This window comes from Rhinatrema bivittatum, chromosome 3 (genome assembly GCF_901001135.1).
Source record: "Rhinatrema bivittatum chromosome 3, aRhiBiv1.1, whole genome shotgun sequence".
Taxonomy (NCBI): Eukaryota; Metazoa; Chordata; class Amphibia; order Gymnophiona; family Rhinatrematidae; genus Rhinatrema; species Rhinatrema bivittatum.
Window position 1 is genome coordinate 571936669 of NC_042617.1, and position 17137 is coordinate 571953805.

General features: G+C 45.4%; 1 protein-coding gene across 1 annotated transcript in view; it reads right to left on the minus strand.

The window, feature by feature from the left end:
- Positions 1 to 17137, minus strand: part of SYNE1 (spectrin repeat containing nuclear envelope protein 1) — a 966955-nt gene that overhangs the window by 200480 nt on the left and 749338 nt on the right. Inside the window, 8 exon segments of the mRNA XM_029596918.1 lie at positions 915 to 1088; positions 3595 to 3795; positions 5237 to 5356; positions 6042 to 6143; positions 7421 to 7630; positions 9399 to 9551; positions 10948 to 11079; positions 11842 to 11998. Of these exon segments, the coding sequence (XP_029452778.1) occupies positions 915 to 1088; positions 3595 to 3795; positions 5237 to 5356; positions 6042 to 6143; positions 7421 to 7630; positions 9399 to 9551; positions 10948 to 11079; positions 11842 to 11998 (1249 nt within the window).

Consider the following 17137-nt stretch of genomic DNA (forward strand, 5'->3'; position numbering starts at 1 on the left):
TCAAAATCGTAGTTTCCTGAGCGTAGTTGAGTGGAATTTGGGAGGAGGGAGGAGCCTGGGCAAGGTTTGGATCTGCGCACGCTTTCTGATTTTGAAAAGTACGGATGAAATTTACAAGGAAGTCCCGCACGTGAAAGTAGCACAAATTGTAGCAATTTTCAAAAGCCCATTTACACATGTAAAACCTTTTTGACAATTCAGCCCTAGGGAGTGAATTTTCAAAGGAGTTACGCGTGAAAAAGTAGCAATTTTCAAAAGCCCCTTTACACAATAAAAACCAATTTTACACGTGTGAATCTTTTAAAAATTACCTCCTATGCGCAAAACCTTCCCACATTAATTAGCAGGTGTAACGTGTTCAGAGGATTTTGCTGGGATCACGTTCAAATCCTGCTCTGAGAGCTGGTGCATTTTGGCAGTGCAAATTTGTTCAGGCTGTTTCAAAATTTCCCCCAATACGTCCAGCCCCACTGACTTCAATGTGGCTACTTTACGTGAGGAAGTGCAATGGCCTCTTTTGTAACTGTGGGCATTTGACGAATGGTAAAGCAAAATCCTCCATGAAGTTTTTGCTCAAACGTGTTTGAAATGAATTCCCCTTTGAGATTTAAACCTAAAGCACAAACAGAAGTCAAACTCAAACGTAATGCGTTTTTGATTGCATTTGTGAAAAAAGCTAAATAGGGACTGCGCTGTAAACTATGACAGCTTTCCCCGAAGTGCTGGCCGCTGCAAGGAGGAAAACGCATTTTCAGAAAGTGGGTAGGCAACACTTGCGTTTTCTTACAGTGCGCAAGTCACAAGGCACAAAAAAGTCAGAGCTGCAATCTGTGAATTTCTATGGCTGCTGCACAGGAGAACTCTAGAGATTTTCAATCGGCACCAAAATAATCCCAATCCCCCCCTCACCTCACCTCTAGAATGTATTCCAGCTCCACCCCCCTCTTGTGGGCCTGCTTCAGTACTGCTGACACCTGGACCATTAGCTCTGAGTGCGACTGGGTTTCCTTCAGGAGGATGAAACCGCTTATCTTTCTGAAGAGCGTTTCCGTCAGGATCATGTGAGATTCCAGCCCCTGGAAAAATTCCTGAAAGGTTTCCAAGCAGAACTCCATCAATAACCATACCTTTTCACAGCATTTCAGAGGAAAGGCAAAACCAGAGGCCTGGTTTTCAATTCATGGTTGCAAGCTCATACCCGAAACCCTATTTATGCTTACGGGGGGGGGGGTGGGGTGGGGTCTGAGGCATGTTCGGGAAATCATGGGACCCTTTCTACTTTTAAATGATGCCTCTGGCAGGCCCGGGGAGCCCACTGATGTCCAAGCGACCCAATGCCCAGAATGTTCCCCATGGGATGGCTGGGATGAGCATCCGAATTGTACCCTGCCTTAGGCTGCTTCAGAACTCACGAGTCTCTCTCTTTTATGCAGGAGAATCTTTCAGAACTCACAGCCCTAACGCACAGGTAACAAACCCATATTTAAAAGACAGCCCTATACTTTTTGGTTCCCTGTTCGTACCAGGATCAGTCCAGACCGTGGGTTGTGTCCCCCTTCCAGCAGATGGGAGTCAGAGCCTAACTTGTCAGATGATGGCAAAATCCGATTTTTGCTTTGAAAGAAATGCTACTAAGCCACTGAAATCCCGGGGCCCGTTTGTGACTGGGAGAAGTAAGCTGAAATACTAAATCCTCTTTGTTTATTATTATTATTATTTTTTTTTTAAGCTGATCCATACCAAAGTCAGAAAAATAAAAGATAGTAGGGAAAAGCTGGGGAGCCGTAGGTACCCCTTGCCATCTGCTGGAGTCAGAGAAAAATACTGAAGGGACCCAGAGGGCGCTCCAACCTATAAGGGGCCGTCCTTTCAGTCTTTTTGCTCTGACTCCATCTGCTGGAAGGGGGACATAACCCACTGTCTGGACTGATCCGGGTATGTGCAGGGAAAAGTGCACTGTTCTTTAATTTGGCACCACTGTGGCATATGGAAATTGAAATGATGCCACAGAAATACACCATTAGCTATTATAGTACATTGTGAAAAACAACATTCTCCTCAGTTGTCATAATTAAATTTCACAATATGCAGAGAAGCATCTTTTAAGTTAACTTGTGTCTCCACTCTACAGCTACAAGATAGCTGGGGTAGCATGGGAACTTTTACTGTAGGTTTAATTAAGAGGTCCATATTTAAAAGCTTTGTCTGCAAAACTTTCTCAGTTGCCTGGACAATATTGAGAACTGAAAATTCTCGCCAGCTACGTTTTTTCCTGGTGACTCTTTCCCCGGCTACATTTTATGCAGGTGAAAAGCGGTGGTGATGGGGGCAGGACTACACTTTAGTTCAGCTCTACCTGGCTACAGTTAGCCAGGCAAGTCTGGAGGGGAAAAAAGCTGCCCTAAAGTTATCCAGGTTAACTTTAGCTGGGTAAATTCCAGCAGAACACTTATCCAGCTATGGTCCGCTAGCTATAAATAAATAACATTTTTATAGGCAAGCTTTTTAAAAACGTAAGATTTTTTTTTTTATAGTTTCATTTTGGGGGGGGGGGTTATGTCTATGTTAAATGTGATGTATAAATTATGATTATTGTTTATTATTGTATAATTGTGTGTGTTTGTTTAAAGGTTCTGTGTGTGTTTTATGTAATCCACCAAGAGTGTTAGATTGGTGGAATATAAAATGCTTTCAAATCAATAAATAAAGAAATATTCAGGTACAGGTCTCCGGATAACTTTCCCGCCTCCCAGCTTGTCAAGCTGTCAGTTTCCAGCCCCTCCCCTCAGTTCTTGCGGGCCGGCCGATTTCCAAAGGCAGACTCCCCGCGGATTTTTTTCCTGTGAAAACCAGCAGCGGCTGGCGCCGGCGAAAAAAAAAAAGTCTTTAACCCGCTCATGTTGCAAACGCAAAGTATGCGAATTACAGCAGTGAAAAGCGGGCGTGGTTATTTCGACATGAAACGCCTCTGCTTGCTTTTTTATTGGCCTGCCCCAGACCCGCCCCCCTGTCCCTCTTTTCCCCCATGTCGGCAGCATGCTGCTTCCCCCCCCCCCCGGCAAAGGGCCTGGGGGCAATTATTACAGAGGCCTTTCTCCGCGAGCAAACACACTTTTACCCACAGAACCCCTTTGAAAATTGCACCTTAAATTAATTAAAAACATCAATCTTAATATTTTCCCTGCAAGAGGCAGAGGGACACTCTAGGCCTTGGATGGACAAAGAATGAGGGAATATAAGGTTACAGTCTGCACTGTTCAGTATCCAGGAGTAGGAATCTCTGTTAACTAGACAAGGAACAGCTCACCACTCAAAGGAAAAGTGACCATAAGAGCTGGAGGAGGAGGGAGATAATCACTGGAGCTGGAAATTAAAGCTCGCCATAAGACTGACACTAGAGACAGATAATAAACTTAGAACAGCTTTTCAGTGAATTTATTGCTAGCAGTCACTATTCTCATACTAACAAGAGAAACATGCATCCGATTCCCTCAGCCCTTACAGAAATCCTCGATTCCCATTCCCTCAGCGCTTACAGAAATCCTCGATTCCCATTCCCTCAGCGCTGGCATACATCCTCGATTCCCCTTTTACCTTATGTTTCTCTAGAAGCACCTGCACTTCCTCTTTGGAAGTGGCTATCATTTTCTGGTCCCCTGCCATCTTCTCCTGTCCCGTCTCTATCAGGTCCGCCAGGTCCTGCAGGGCTCGCTCGTACTGACTCTTCAGTGCCAGGCTCTGATTTAATCCGCTGCGTCTCGAGCCAATTATCATCATCAATTCGTCATACATGTCCTTAAAAAAAAAAGAAAACAAATTAACCTCTATTCTACATTTTACGTACAGTATGCATGTGTGATATTTTATTGTATACCAACGTAATCCATTTTGAGGCTTTTTTTTTGTGGAAAGTAATCTATATATATATATATATATATATAAAAAAAAAAATAAATATATATATATATATATATATATATATATAAAACGCAGTTAATCTCTGTTCTACATATGGTTCACATGTCTCCAGATCACCTTCTTACACACTAAAATGTCATCAGAAAACAGAAGGAACCTCTGCCCATCGAGAAAAGCTGCTTGCCCGGGACAGCTAACATTGACAGACTATTCAGCAGCACAACTGCACCACTGAATATACTCAACTAGGACTACTCTACAGCATAAAAAGAGTTGGATAAGTTCTTCAGCTAACTCTTAATACTGGAGTTAGTTGGATAACTTGCCTGGATTATTAACTCTGCCCTGGAAAGCCCATGCATTATCTAGCTAAAGTCTTGCCAGATAATGAGTTATCCGGTTAAACTGAAATTTTCAAAGGTCAGCATTTAGCTGGCTAACTCATAAGGTATCCGGCTGAATGCTGCTGAGTATGGACTCCAAAGTTTCTAGAACTTCAAAGACAAATTTCCATGCCGGGCTGCATCTGATGTTGTCACCTGTATGTGAGGACTGCCACACTTATTTACTTTGCTACTATGTGTTAATATGTTTGGTGTTGTGTTTTATGTGTGTATGGCTTTAATTCTGTGCAGTAGCCTGAACTCTGAAATAAATAAATACTGCTAGTCCTCAGAGAAGTGAGATAATCCAACTCTGTCTTCAGGTGCTAAGCATGAACAATAATGTATGTATTTTCTTCTAGTACCTACTGAATATTGTCAGTTTGATTGAACTGTCATTAAAACAGAATAAAAGCTGTAAATCTGAAAATATATCCACTCTCTTGCTTGCTATTATCAGAAAGATGTACAGACAAATGGAAGCACAGAAAGATGATAACGTGTTCTACGATTTCAGAGATAGAAAATATTAACACTCCTTTTTCTTATTCTCATGAGGGGTAGATATGAAACAAACTTTGGAAACACATGCAAAGTTTGGAAACACAGGAATCCAGATAGATGATAATTTTAGTTTTACATTTTTTTTTCTTCCAGGGCATACTGCTACCTACTCAAAATAGCCCATTTCATGCTGTAGCAAGAGCTATCACAAGACTCAAACCAACCTGTGCCCTCCACGCAGGCTTTCTTCAGAATAAATGCATTTGACTCCTCTATTCTGTTTAACCCTTTTAATGAAGTCCCTTCAAAAAAAGTGTCTAACCTTAACACATTTCCGTGAAAGCAAGCTAACTTCTAAATAACAGAACAGAAAACAGTATCAACAGTCACTAACTGCTGAGACAGCTCATTATTTTGGGAAGCAAACCTACCTGAAGTTTAGAGAGCTCCTGCATGGATGGTTGATCGATCTGTAACTTGTCTCCACGTCTCTTTAATTCGCCAATACCAGCATCCAGCTCCTTCAGACTGTCTTCTGCCTGTAGGATAGCCTATACCCGAGAATTATATACCAATGAGATATAAGAGAGCATACAAACACCAAAGTGATAATTAAACAATCTAATTATTAAAACAATATTAATCCTCAAAAAGCAACTTCTCCCATTACTACCTAATCTTATAAAAGGGAGTTCTAACCGGATTGAGATACAGAAGGAATCAGGACCTTCAGTTGAAGACTCCTCTCTAGAGATATTTATTTATTTAAATTCTTTTACTATACCGATGCTCAAGACAATGTCTTATCGTACCGGTTTACAGTACAACTAGGGGAAAACCAATTAACACGGAATAAGGAAAACAAAGTTACAAAAAACAGGGGTGTAAAAAACATGGACGTTCGAAAAGAAAGAAAAAGCTAGACAAATTCAATTAGAGGGACAGCAGTTTGATTTGATAGCATACAAGGGTACGTTTTCGACTAATTTAAGTTCCTTCAGAGCAGAATTCCAGTCCCTTGGTAGTCCACAGGAAAAGGAACATTTCTCGGAAGTATCCACCAGCCTGGCTTTATCTGGAATTTTAAGAAGAGGACCTCGGGGTCCATCTGGGCACCTCCTATTGTATTTGGGATGCTAGATAATAAGGGACAAGATTATTTCGGGGTGCATTTTCAAGGGGGAACATACAGACTCTGTTCATGTCTAAGCATAGGATATTCGTTAACAAGGTCACCTGTATTTGCTCCACTGCTGGCCTGTCCACCCCCTCTGCCAGTTTCTGTAGTATGATATACTTGTTATCAGTCAGCGACGTAAACAGCAGCTTCAGATCATTCTATGGAAGGAGAAAACAGAGGAGGAATGCGTGACAGAATTTCATACGTCTACACGTAGTGTTATTTTATACAGACTGTAGCCAGAGATATCGGAGGCGATTCTGAGCGGCCTGTGTAGGTGCAAAGCAAGCAGGTAACATTGACTGCATGCACTTTGAAGGTGGCAGTTTCTCTCTGAACGTTAGTTAGGGCACAGTGTGTGTGTACCATTCACCTATTTATTACTCCCTTTACTGAATGTGTGCAATGCTACCTGCTGAAGTTCTGAGAAACTTTGCTTGCGGCATGTGTACCCCTACACACTCCAGAAAGTAAATCCCCTTTGGGTGGGGGGATAGGCCATAAAAATGTTTCCAATATAAGCTTCGGTGAGTGAATGAACTGGGTTCCAGGAAATTCCTGATCCCATCCATGTAACTGCTTGTTACAGCAGTTGCTACCCCCAATTGAGCTGGATGTCACTTGGATGCAGATTCAAAGCTGCTCTCTAAATTGGGTGGAGGGGAATTAGGGATGGAGGGTACTGGAAGCCAATAGTAAAAAAATATATAATATATAAAAAAATAGAAAAAAAAATGGATAAAGTGCGTAGCTTGCTGGGCAGACTTGATGGGCCATTTGGTCTTCTTCTGCCGTCATTTCTATGTTTCTATGTTTCTGTATATGACTCGGAGTTTCTCTTCTATGAAAACTGCCACCTTCTTCTCATTATATTAATGCCTGTAAGATATTTAAATCCCAAGACAAACTAGATTCTTTCTCATAGCGCTGATATGATTAAAACATAGTCAAGTTTATGAATGAGCTTCTCAAGGTTCCTTGGTTAACTGGATTAGGCTCTTTAATCAAGTTTACCATATACATAATAAACATATATATGTGCCTAGACTAGACTATAAGGTCCATGTATCTCACAGTGATGTTACATCTAGCAGCACTATAGAAATGATTAGGAGTAGTTTTTTGAGTGGACAAGCATATCACTAATTTTAATATTCTAGTGTATCTGCTCCTCCCATATCTTATTGTGTGGTTTTTTGTTGTTTTTTTTTCAACTTGACCTTAAAAACATTTAACAAATGAAACTTTTGTCAACCCCCTGTGTTATACACATCCTTTAGCTCTTCCCGGTCAAAAAAACATCCATGCGTAAAACTTTAAAACAGATACTTACGGTACCCTCACCAGAAAAAAATAGAGCGCTGTAACAGCGGGAGAAACCTTGAAGTTCAAAGTTCATTAAAGCACATCTTTGGGACGTGGAAGCAGGGCCTACCTGAAAAGCCATCAGCTGCTGGAGTCGATCCTTCATCTGATGGCACCGCTGGGTTACTGCCGACTCCAGGGAGTTCAGCCTCCCCAGCAGGCAGTGCAGGGCGTCTTCGATGACCTCCTGGTTGTCCTCATTCTCAGGAAACGTTTGGAAAAACAGATTTTTGTTCCTATCCATCTCTTCTGACATCTCTTTGATATCTTTGGCGAGCACCTGGTGTTTGCGAAAGGCAAGAGAGCTCCCCCATTAGGTGTCAGAGAATGGGAAACAAAATTGTGTGAGATATGCAGTCACTTCTCCCCCTCTTCGTAACGCCGACGTGTTCACAAATCCAAAAGCAAGGGTCTGGGTAATGCAAGCCTCTGGAATTTCCTTTCACTTCGGTCTGTACCGAATCAAAGTGGTTTTGGGGGCAAGTTTAAAACTGGTTGCTGAAGTGCATCTGCTCTTTGTGTGGGCGGTAGAACAGGAGGAAAATCGTTCCTCCCTGACCTAAACAACCCCAAAGGAACGCCTCTTGTTAAAGTGGCTAAAGGCACATGCACTAGGGAACCCGTGCAGACTTCTAGTGGTATTTGAAGGCAATTTTCAGTCAGGTCATTTTATCCAGGTAAATATCTTTGGGGACTGCCCTCTATGAAGTGAATTCGGAAAGCAATTTACGCACATAAAAGAGAGATTTCTGCAGGATCCTGCTAATTTTCAAAGTAGAGTCAGGCGTGTAAGTCCGCTTTGAAAAATGAGGGCTTCAGCTCTTTGTGGCCTATCACAAAAGTATGTCAGCTGACCTGCACAAGTTCTGCTCTCAATAAAGCACGAGTAGCTTTCTGCTGGGTAATCTGTGTGCGTGCGCCAGGCCTGAACGTTTTCAAAGCAAGCTTATGCGCGTAGGTTACCTTTGGAAAAATGTGGGAGGGTCTGCATGCAAAAAGGTATGCGCTGACTTTCTCCTAAAAAGCACGGTTATAACATTACCCTCTATCAGGGGAGAATCTGAACAGTCCGCGTTGACTGCAACGTCAATGGATGCTTTTAGCCTGTACATACTGTCACCAGTCATCAAAGGGAAAACACTCGCTCCGAAAATTAGTGAGCACAAAGTACATATACTGAAAATGCTGGCTTCGAGCAGGGCAAAACAGCACAAAGCCCATCTACAAACAGCAGGTAGGTGTGCTGTATTCCTCCCCCCATCCCCCCCCCCCCCCCCCACAGGAAATCCTCTTTATAACATCCCTACATACACACACACACACGCAGGCACACGTGGACTTTCGGCTGGGCGGAGGAGGGGAATTTTCAGTCGAGCCAGTCTACTCGGGTAAATGTTTTTAAAAATTGATCTCTGAAGTCTGCCATTCCACGATGACGGCCGGTCTAAATGACGTGAGCTGACAAACAGCTCCGTTCTCAACAATTAATGTCACGAGGGTCTCGCAACAGAGGCAGCAGTGGGGCGCAAAGCCGGCAGCTCTGTTACAGGGGCGAAGAGTGGGCTGAGACCAATTCTCCTTCTCATCAGAAAGGAAATCCTTCTGCAACGGGAGTAAAGCAGAGAGCAAGGTATTCTTACAAGATTTCTGCAGAGGAACTTCCTTTTTCCATGCCATCTGGAGGGAGCTACCAGTCACGCTACATTTACTTCTAGTGCGCGAACACAAACCTTGCACATCAGCAAATGCGTTTCGGAAACCGTATTTACAGCTCACATTTAATCCACGGAAGCCCTTTGGCACTTATATATTGCATACAATACACCCGGCTATAGCTCCCCACCTTCGCTATACAACACTATGATTCATCTTCCAGTTCTAGAGAATTAATTCTAACAGTGTGCGCTTTACAGCTGGATAACAACTCTCTGAGGAATAAAGGAGCAGGTAGGGAATTTTGCATTCTGGTATAGCAGAAGTCCTGCAGAACGGGGAGGTGTGTGCGGTATAGTAAGTATGACAAGCTGAGACCCCAGCTGTAAAGTTACCTCCTGGCGGTAGAGGCATGTTTCTGTTTCTTCTGGCTGCAGGGCAGTGGCAACAAACAGGCGCTCCGCCACGCCATCCAGCCAAGCAGAGGCGGCAGACACGGCGTCGTACAGCTTCTGTTCCAAGGGAAGACTCTTCTCCGCAGCTCCAGGCTGAGCAAAGGGAGATTTTTTTTTATTTTTTTTATTTAGTATTTTTATATGCCGACGGTCGTTGGGAAGATCCCATCGGTTCACATTTGAACACAATATCGCAGCGGGCTTTACAGAGAACAATAACATGAGAAATTGAACAGAGGAGCAGGGGAGTATAAGGTTGCAATTCTATAACATTAGATACACAATACAATACTCAGAAACAGTAATCATAGTCCATTGTAGTCTATGAGAATATTGTTGGAAACTTACTATATACAGAGGAAGGGAACTTAGGTAATTATATATACTTGTATACTTATGTATTAAAATACTTATATACAGAGGGAGGGAATTTAGATGGAATCAGCAGGAGTATGCTTGCTTACGTAGCCAAGTCTTGAGGTTCTGCTTAAATTTTTTTGGGCACAATTCACGGCGAAGACTGGTGGGCATGGAATTCCAAAGCTGGGGACCAGCAATGGAAAAGGCGCGGTTCTTAGTGATCATAAGTTTAGTATGTTTGGGTGAGGGAGTATGTGGGGTTGCCATGTACTGTTTTCTGGTAGGTCTGGAGGAGGAGCGGAAAACGAGGTGCTCATTGAACCAGTGCATATTTTCATGGTGCAATGATTTGTGGATGACGGAGAGGGCTTTATATGTTATACGGTGGGTGACAGGTAGCCAATGCAGCTCCTTGAGGACTAGGGTGATGTGATCGTTTTTGTGAGTATGGGTGAGCATGCGGGCTGCCGCGTTTTGGAGATCAAGAATGAACCAGCCTTATCGGCGATAGCGTGCACAGGGGACTGTATTGGAGGGGGGAAAAGAAAGGGGACTTTCATGTGCGCCGGCTGGACCCGGTGAGGTCCGGTAAGTTCAACACTTACCCAGGCAAATGGTGGGATTTTGAAAATACTGAGGCATTGCCCAGTTCCAAGACAGGCAGAAAACTGTTTATTCGGCTCAAAGGTTATCCCTCTAACTTGGGGGGGGGAGGGGAGTGCGGATATTCTAGGGTGGAGCCAGCTATCTACCTACATTATCCAAATAAATACTGATTTTCAGTGTTATCTGGCTAACATAGCCAGATAATTTTAGGTTTGCCAAATAGCAGTCCTAAAGTTATCCGGATAACCTCTTCCAACCAACGTTGCCCCAGCCAGGTATACTCAGTGGCACGGGCGTGCTGCTGAATATGCCAGCAAAGTGAGCCGGATACGTTTACCTGGCTCACTTTGCTGGCCAACCGGCATCTGAATATGGACCTTTGTATCATTTTCCTGACCGCTGTGACCGTCTCCTCCCCACCACAGGAGCCAATCTGTGCTGTCAAAAATTAAAAGCTGGCACACTGATGCACAAACAACACTAGAGGTCAAGCGGACGAATGAGCGCCGAAACTCCCCTCTACCTGGCAAGAGATCTCTTCAAAGGCCTGGCTCAGCCTGTCCAGGAAAGATGCAACAGATGATTTATCTTGGGTCTGGTTCTCTCCTTTATACAAAGGCTCCCCGGACATTAATCTGTTTGTCCTGCTGTACATCTGTCGAGAGGAGGAAGCAGGAGTTAGTTCAGGCATGACGAGTTCAATCGGCTCAGCATATCTACCAACCTCACAGAGGAAGGATCTCTTTATTTTGTCTGGCATGTCAAATCGGCAGAGGCTTTAGGCAGGTGCAGAGAGAACATTTCAACCAACCAAGCAACGCTGCCTGGAGAAGGGAGGGAAGGAGCTGGAAAGGAACGGCTTTATGGTATCATCTCCTCTGCGGGGGGGGGGGGGGGGGGGGAGCTGAGATGAATCTCCCCCATCTCACACTTGTCATGCAATTTACTTTAAAGAGCATAGGATGATCACAAGCAGTAGCGACTTCCAAATCTACCCCCTCCCTCCCACACACAAGTTACATCTGATAAAATGCCCACTCACACTTTTTGCGAAAATTTACTCTCTCGCTTTTAAAAATAAAAAATATGTATTTATGTCCAAAGCCCTCCCCAACGCCACACCCAGCAATGCCTCCGTCCAGTCTGGGTAAACGTCTGTGTGAACGTGACAAACGTACATATGTTTATCCACATATCGGGCGGGCGGTTTCGTAAAAGGCCATTTCTGCACGTCGAGTGCTGCTTTGCCTGCAGAAATTGCTTCTGAAAGTTACCTCTAAACGTGTTGCATGGTAATACTTTAACTTTTTCTTGTTGTTCTTCGATTCTGCCTATTCCTATACATTGGGCCCTGAGTTATCTGCCAGCAGAAGCGCATAACTGCCAGCAGGCAGAGAGAAGGAAAGAGAAGAGCTACCGGCTGATCTTGCTCCTGCTGCAGAGCGTTCTGCATTAGTTTTTCCTTTGCGCTCAGCTCCTGGTGAAGGCTTTCCCATTTCATCCTCATCTGTCCTTCTGCGGATGGCTTCTCACCCTCCAGGCCCAGCTCCTGGGACAACGCATCAGGCTTCTCGCTACAATGGCAAAAAAGCAGCCTAAAGTCACAAAAGCAGGAAAAGACCCAGAGCAATCAAATCATCTCACTACAGGGTCAATCATCAAAATGCGTTATTGCACCATGTGATAATGTAATGCTCAGTTTTAATGCAGGAAATAACTACAGCCTTTTCCTGGTGTTAAGCTGTGCGATATCCCCAAAGTGGAATTTGTGTTAAGGGGAGAAGCAGAAGGAGAGGGAGGGAGAGAGAGAGAGAGAGAGGGAACCTCTGGGGCAGGGGTCGGGAACCCATGGCTCGCGAGCCAGATATGGCTCTTTTGAGGGCTGCATCTGGCTCGCAGACAAGTGTCCCCACACTTTCCCGCTGACCCAGCTGCTCCCCGGTCCTCCTCCGCCCGGGCTTAAAATGCTGTCAGCCCGGGCAGAACGCGGCAGGACAGCTGGAGTCAGCGGCACCGGCGTGCTCGCTTCTTCCTGGCCCCCCCCCCCGCCGCCGCGGCCCGGAAGGGGAAGTGGAGAGTATCGGGTGCCTGCGCGGCAAGCAGAGGCCACGCTAGTGCGCTCGGCATCGGCCCGAAGAAAAGAAGACTGCAGCGCGGCTCGGAGGAAAATGAAGAGGTTCAGCCGTGGCCGATGGGACTCCGCCTCCGCGAGGGCTGAAGATGAAGGAGGTTAGCGTTGGGAGGAAGCTGCTGCTCCGCGAGTTCCCGGGGTGGGGGAGAGAGAGAGTGAATGAGCGAGCAAGCTGTGTTTGCTGCTCATTCACTCTCTCTCACGCCCACCCCCACCGCGGGAACTCGCGGAGCAGCAGCCTCCTCCCAACGCTAACCTCCTTCATCTTCAGCCCTCGCGGAGGAGGGGTCCCATCGGCCGCGGCTGAACCTCTTCATTTTCCTCCGAGCCGCGCTGCAGTCTTCTTTTCTTTGGGCCGATGCCGAGCGCACTAGCGTGGCCTCTGCTTGCCGTGCAGGCACCCGATACTCTCCACTTCCTCTTCCGGGCCGCGGGGGGGGGGGGGGCTGTGTGTGTGTGAGAGAGATTGCATGTATGTGAATGATTGAGAGCCTGTATGTAAGTTTACCATTGGGAACCTGTATGTGTAAGTTTGTGATTGAAAACCTGTTTGTGTGAAAGAGTATGTGTGTATGATTGAGATCCTTTGTGTGTGAGAGAAATCATGTGTATGTATGATTAAGAGCCTGTGTGTATAAGTAAGAGAGATCATGTGTGTCTGTGTGTGATTGAGAGCTGGTTTAGGTGATGGAGCATGTGAGTATGTGATTGAGAGCCTGTGTGTAAATGAGAGAAAGAGAGGACATGTTTGTAAGCATGTGATTGAGAGTCTGTGTGTGAGAGAAAAAGACAGCATGTATTTATGTGATTGAAAGCCTGTGTGTGTGTAAGCGTGAAAAGATAGACAGCATGTGTGTAAATGTGTAATCAAGAGCCTATATAAGTGAGAGAGAAAAAACATGTGTATATGTGAGTGACTGAGAGCATGTGTGTGTGTATAGGTGTGTCATTGAGAGCCAGTGTGAGAGAGAGCGCTGGTATGTGACTGAGAGAGGAGAAAGTTCCAAGCAAACCACCCCACCTCCTGCTAATTCAGAACAATCTCAGGACACCTGGATATCAAACGTTCCCAGGTATGCAGAGCAAAAAAAATTTTGTATCCTTATTATTTTTCATTACTGGGTCTTTATGTCTGCTATTTTGAAATATTTTGTTGGTATCTGGAAATGTTTTATATGAGTTTTTAATTATTGGATATTCCACTCATCAGCTGTTTTGAAATATGTTCTTTTTGTTAGTACAGTTTTACTGCTGATGATTTTATATTTCTTGATTTGTTTTATAAGGATGGGTGATGTTTCTTTTTTCCTTTGTTACACTGCATACAGAGACTCTGGCTTGTTGCAGTTTCCAATTCAGTTTTTTCTGCATGCTTCTTGTTATGCCTTTTGGTCTCTTTATTCTATGTTAGGTGAGGGACAACACGTGATTCAGGTGAGGTTTTCTGCTGGCGTGTAGTTTCTGTGTAGGACTCTATAGCAGCCTGACTTGGTCCGTTTTCCTAATAGGAGATGTATTGGTGTCTTAAGGCCTGGTGTAATATTTTCAGAGACTTATTGTACTTTAAAAGTGTGATCTTACATAAAATGCACACATTTACTTGTATTTAGTTTTAAACATATTGTATGGCTCTCATGGAATTACATTTTAAAATATGTGGCGTTTATGGCTCTCTCAGCCAAAAAGGTTCCTGACCCCTGCTCTGGGGTGTCACACATAGTAGTCAACTCTTTATACCACTGTAGGAGGGCCAGCTAGTAACTCAAGATGAGGTTTTGGTGGTGGTCTAGGGTTTGGGGGCCAGTTTTACAAGCCCAGTGAGACGTATGATTAGCACACTACACATTAGTGAAGATTTGACGTGATTTGGATTGAGGAAAGTCACACAAAGCTGAGATTTCTACAATGTTCTCTCACTATCCTGCAAAATTAGTACACATTTCTTAGTGCTTGTTACAAAAACAACTTCATTACCAAAGGCATTAATGGGATAAAGAGTGCAGCACACGCAATGTGTGTGCTATGCATAGGGCATTGTTACTGCATAGGCCCCCAAACCCTTGAGCAGTAACTATCCTAATGAGCACTTAGCTCAAAGGAATATCCCCCCTCTATTTCGAATCACCCTTTGGACTCTCACCTTTCCCCTGGACCCAACTTAAAAGGTCTACATCCGTGAGTATTCCCCCCTCAATGCCAACAGACCTGGTGCCTTCCCCTAGATACCCCCAATGCCCTTTGAAAAGCCCCCTCATGATGAGCCACTTATCTCTTATTAACTCGGCACCGTTGACGGATGCCGGGCTGATAGGAGGTAAGCTTGGTTTGGGGAATTTCTCAAAGGATGTGTAGGATGTCCATGGGAAAGGAGGTCGTAGGTATTAAGACTGACAGCCTTTAGAGGGGGGGACTGGGACTGTTGGTATTTGAGGAAGCAAATCTTCAGCGCAAACCATGGTTGTTGGAATTTGGGGGAGGGGTCCAGGGAGGTGGCGGGGAGGGAAGGGAACGGAGGCTGCTGGCATGTGTTTTGTAAACTGCTTGCATGTGGTACTGGAATGCCAGCAGTTTCTTGCAGCAGCCTCACAGGAGCCACATTTTATCTGCTAAAGGTGTGCGTTTTTAGTTTCTGCTTTAGGGAAGCCGAGGAGCTTTCTTAAAGTTAGCTGGATAAGTTAACTTTAAGATAGCTGAAGATAATTCAGCAGCATGCCTGTGCCGCTGACTATCCCTTCAAAGTTAGCCAGACAAGTTGTTCTTCATCCACAGGGATCCATTTCAAGTGAGGCACGTTTTCAGCCATAAGAACATGCCATACTGGGTCAGACCAAGGGTCCATCAAGCCCAGTATCCTGTTTCCAACAGAGGCCAATCCAGGCCACAAGAACCTGGCAAGTACCCAAAAACTAAGTCTATTCCATGTAACCATTGCTAATGGCAGTGGCTATTCTCTAAGGGGCGGATTTTCAGAGCCCTGCTCGCGTAAATCCGCCCAAAACCGGGCGGATTTACGCGAGCAGGGCCCTGCGCGCCGGGAAGCCTATTTTACATAGGCCTCCCGGCGCGCGCAGAGCCCCGGGACTCGCGTAAGTCCCGGGGTTCTAGGAGGGGGGCGTGTCGGGGGCGGGCCTGGTCGTCGCGGCGTTTCGGGGGCGTGTCGGCAGCGTTTTGGGGGCGGGTACGGGGGCGTGGCTACGGCCCCGGGGGCGTGGCCACGCCCCCGGGGCCGTAGCCACGCCCCTCTGGGAGGCGTAAATCCCCCGACAAAGGTAAGGGGGGGGTTTAGACAGGGCCGGGCGGGTGGGTTAGGTAGGGGAAGGGAGGGGAAGGTGAGGGGAGGGCAAAGGAAAGTTCCCTCCGAGGCCGCTCCGATTTCGGAGCGGCCTTGGAGGGAACGGGGTAGGCTGCGCGGCTCGGCGCGCGCCGGCTATACAAAATTCATAGCCTTGCGCGCGCCGATCCAGGATTTTAGTGGATACGCGCGGCTCCGCGCGTATCTACTAAAATCCAGCGTACTTTTGTTTGCGCCTGGAGCGCAAACAAAAGTAGGCTGTTCGCGCTCGTTTTAAAATCCGCCCCTAAGTGAACTTAATAGCAGGTAATGGACTTCTCCTCCAAGAACTTATCCAATCCTTTTTTAAACACAGCTATATTAACTGCACGAACCACATTCTCTGGCAACAAATTCCAGAGTTTAATTGTGCATTGAGTAAAAAAGAACTTTCTCCGATTAGTTTTAAATGTGCCCCATGCTAACTTCATGGAATGCCCCCTAGTCCTTCTATTATTTGTAAGTGTAAATAACCGATTCACATCTACCCGTTCTAGACCTCTCATGATTTTAAACACCTCTATCATATCCCCCCTCAGCCGTCTCTTCTCCAAGCTGAAAAGTCCTAACCTCTTTAGTCTTTCCTCATAGGGGAGCTGTTCCATCCCCTTTATCATTTTGGTAGCCCTTCTCTGTACCTTCTCCATCGCAATTATATCTTTCTGGAGATGCAGCGACCAGAATTGTACACAGTATTCAAGGTGCGGTCTCACCATGGAGTGATACAAAGGCATTATGACATTTTCCGTTTTATTCACCATTCCCTTTCTAATAATTCCCTACATTCTGTTTGCTTTTTTGACTGCTGCAGCACACTGCCATCTAATTCTTTGCACAGAGGGGAAGTAGGAAGAGAAAGACTTGCTTTTCCCAGCTAAAAACAAACCCCAAAATACTGTGCTTTTCTTCTGCTATTGGAATCTGCCATCTCAGCTTGAGGTGCTCGTCCGTGTCTAAGAATATCTGGCGCAGGGAAATGGTGCCATCGTGACTGATGCACACGCCTTTCAGATTTAAAGTAAGATAATGGGCAACACTGAGCTGGGACACGGGGCAGAAGGGCATCGGCACGGGTGGGATGGAGGGGGAGGCACTCAGTAGTAGCAAGGGTTGGGAGAGCTCAGCAGAAAGAGGGAGGAAGGGGCTTGGCAGAAGGGTTAAGAGGGAAGGGAAGGGAGAGTATGAAAAGCAAGGGGCTTTGTGGCTGGAGAGGAGGAAAGGGAGAGGAAGCATTGCTTGTTGGGGAGGAAA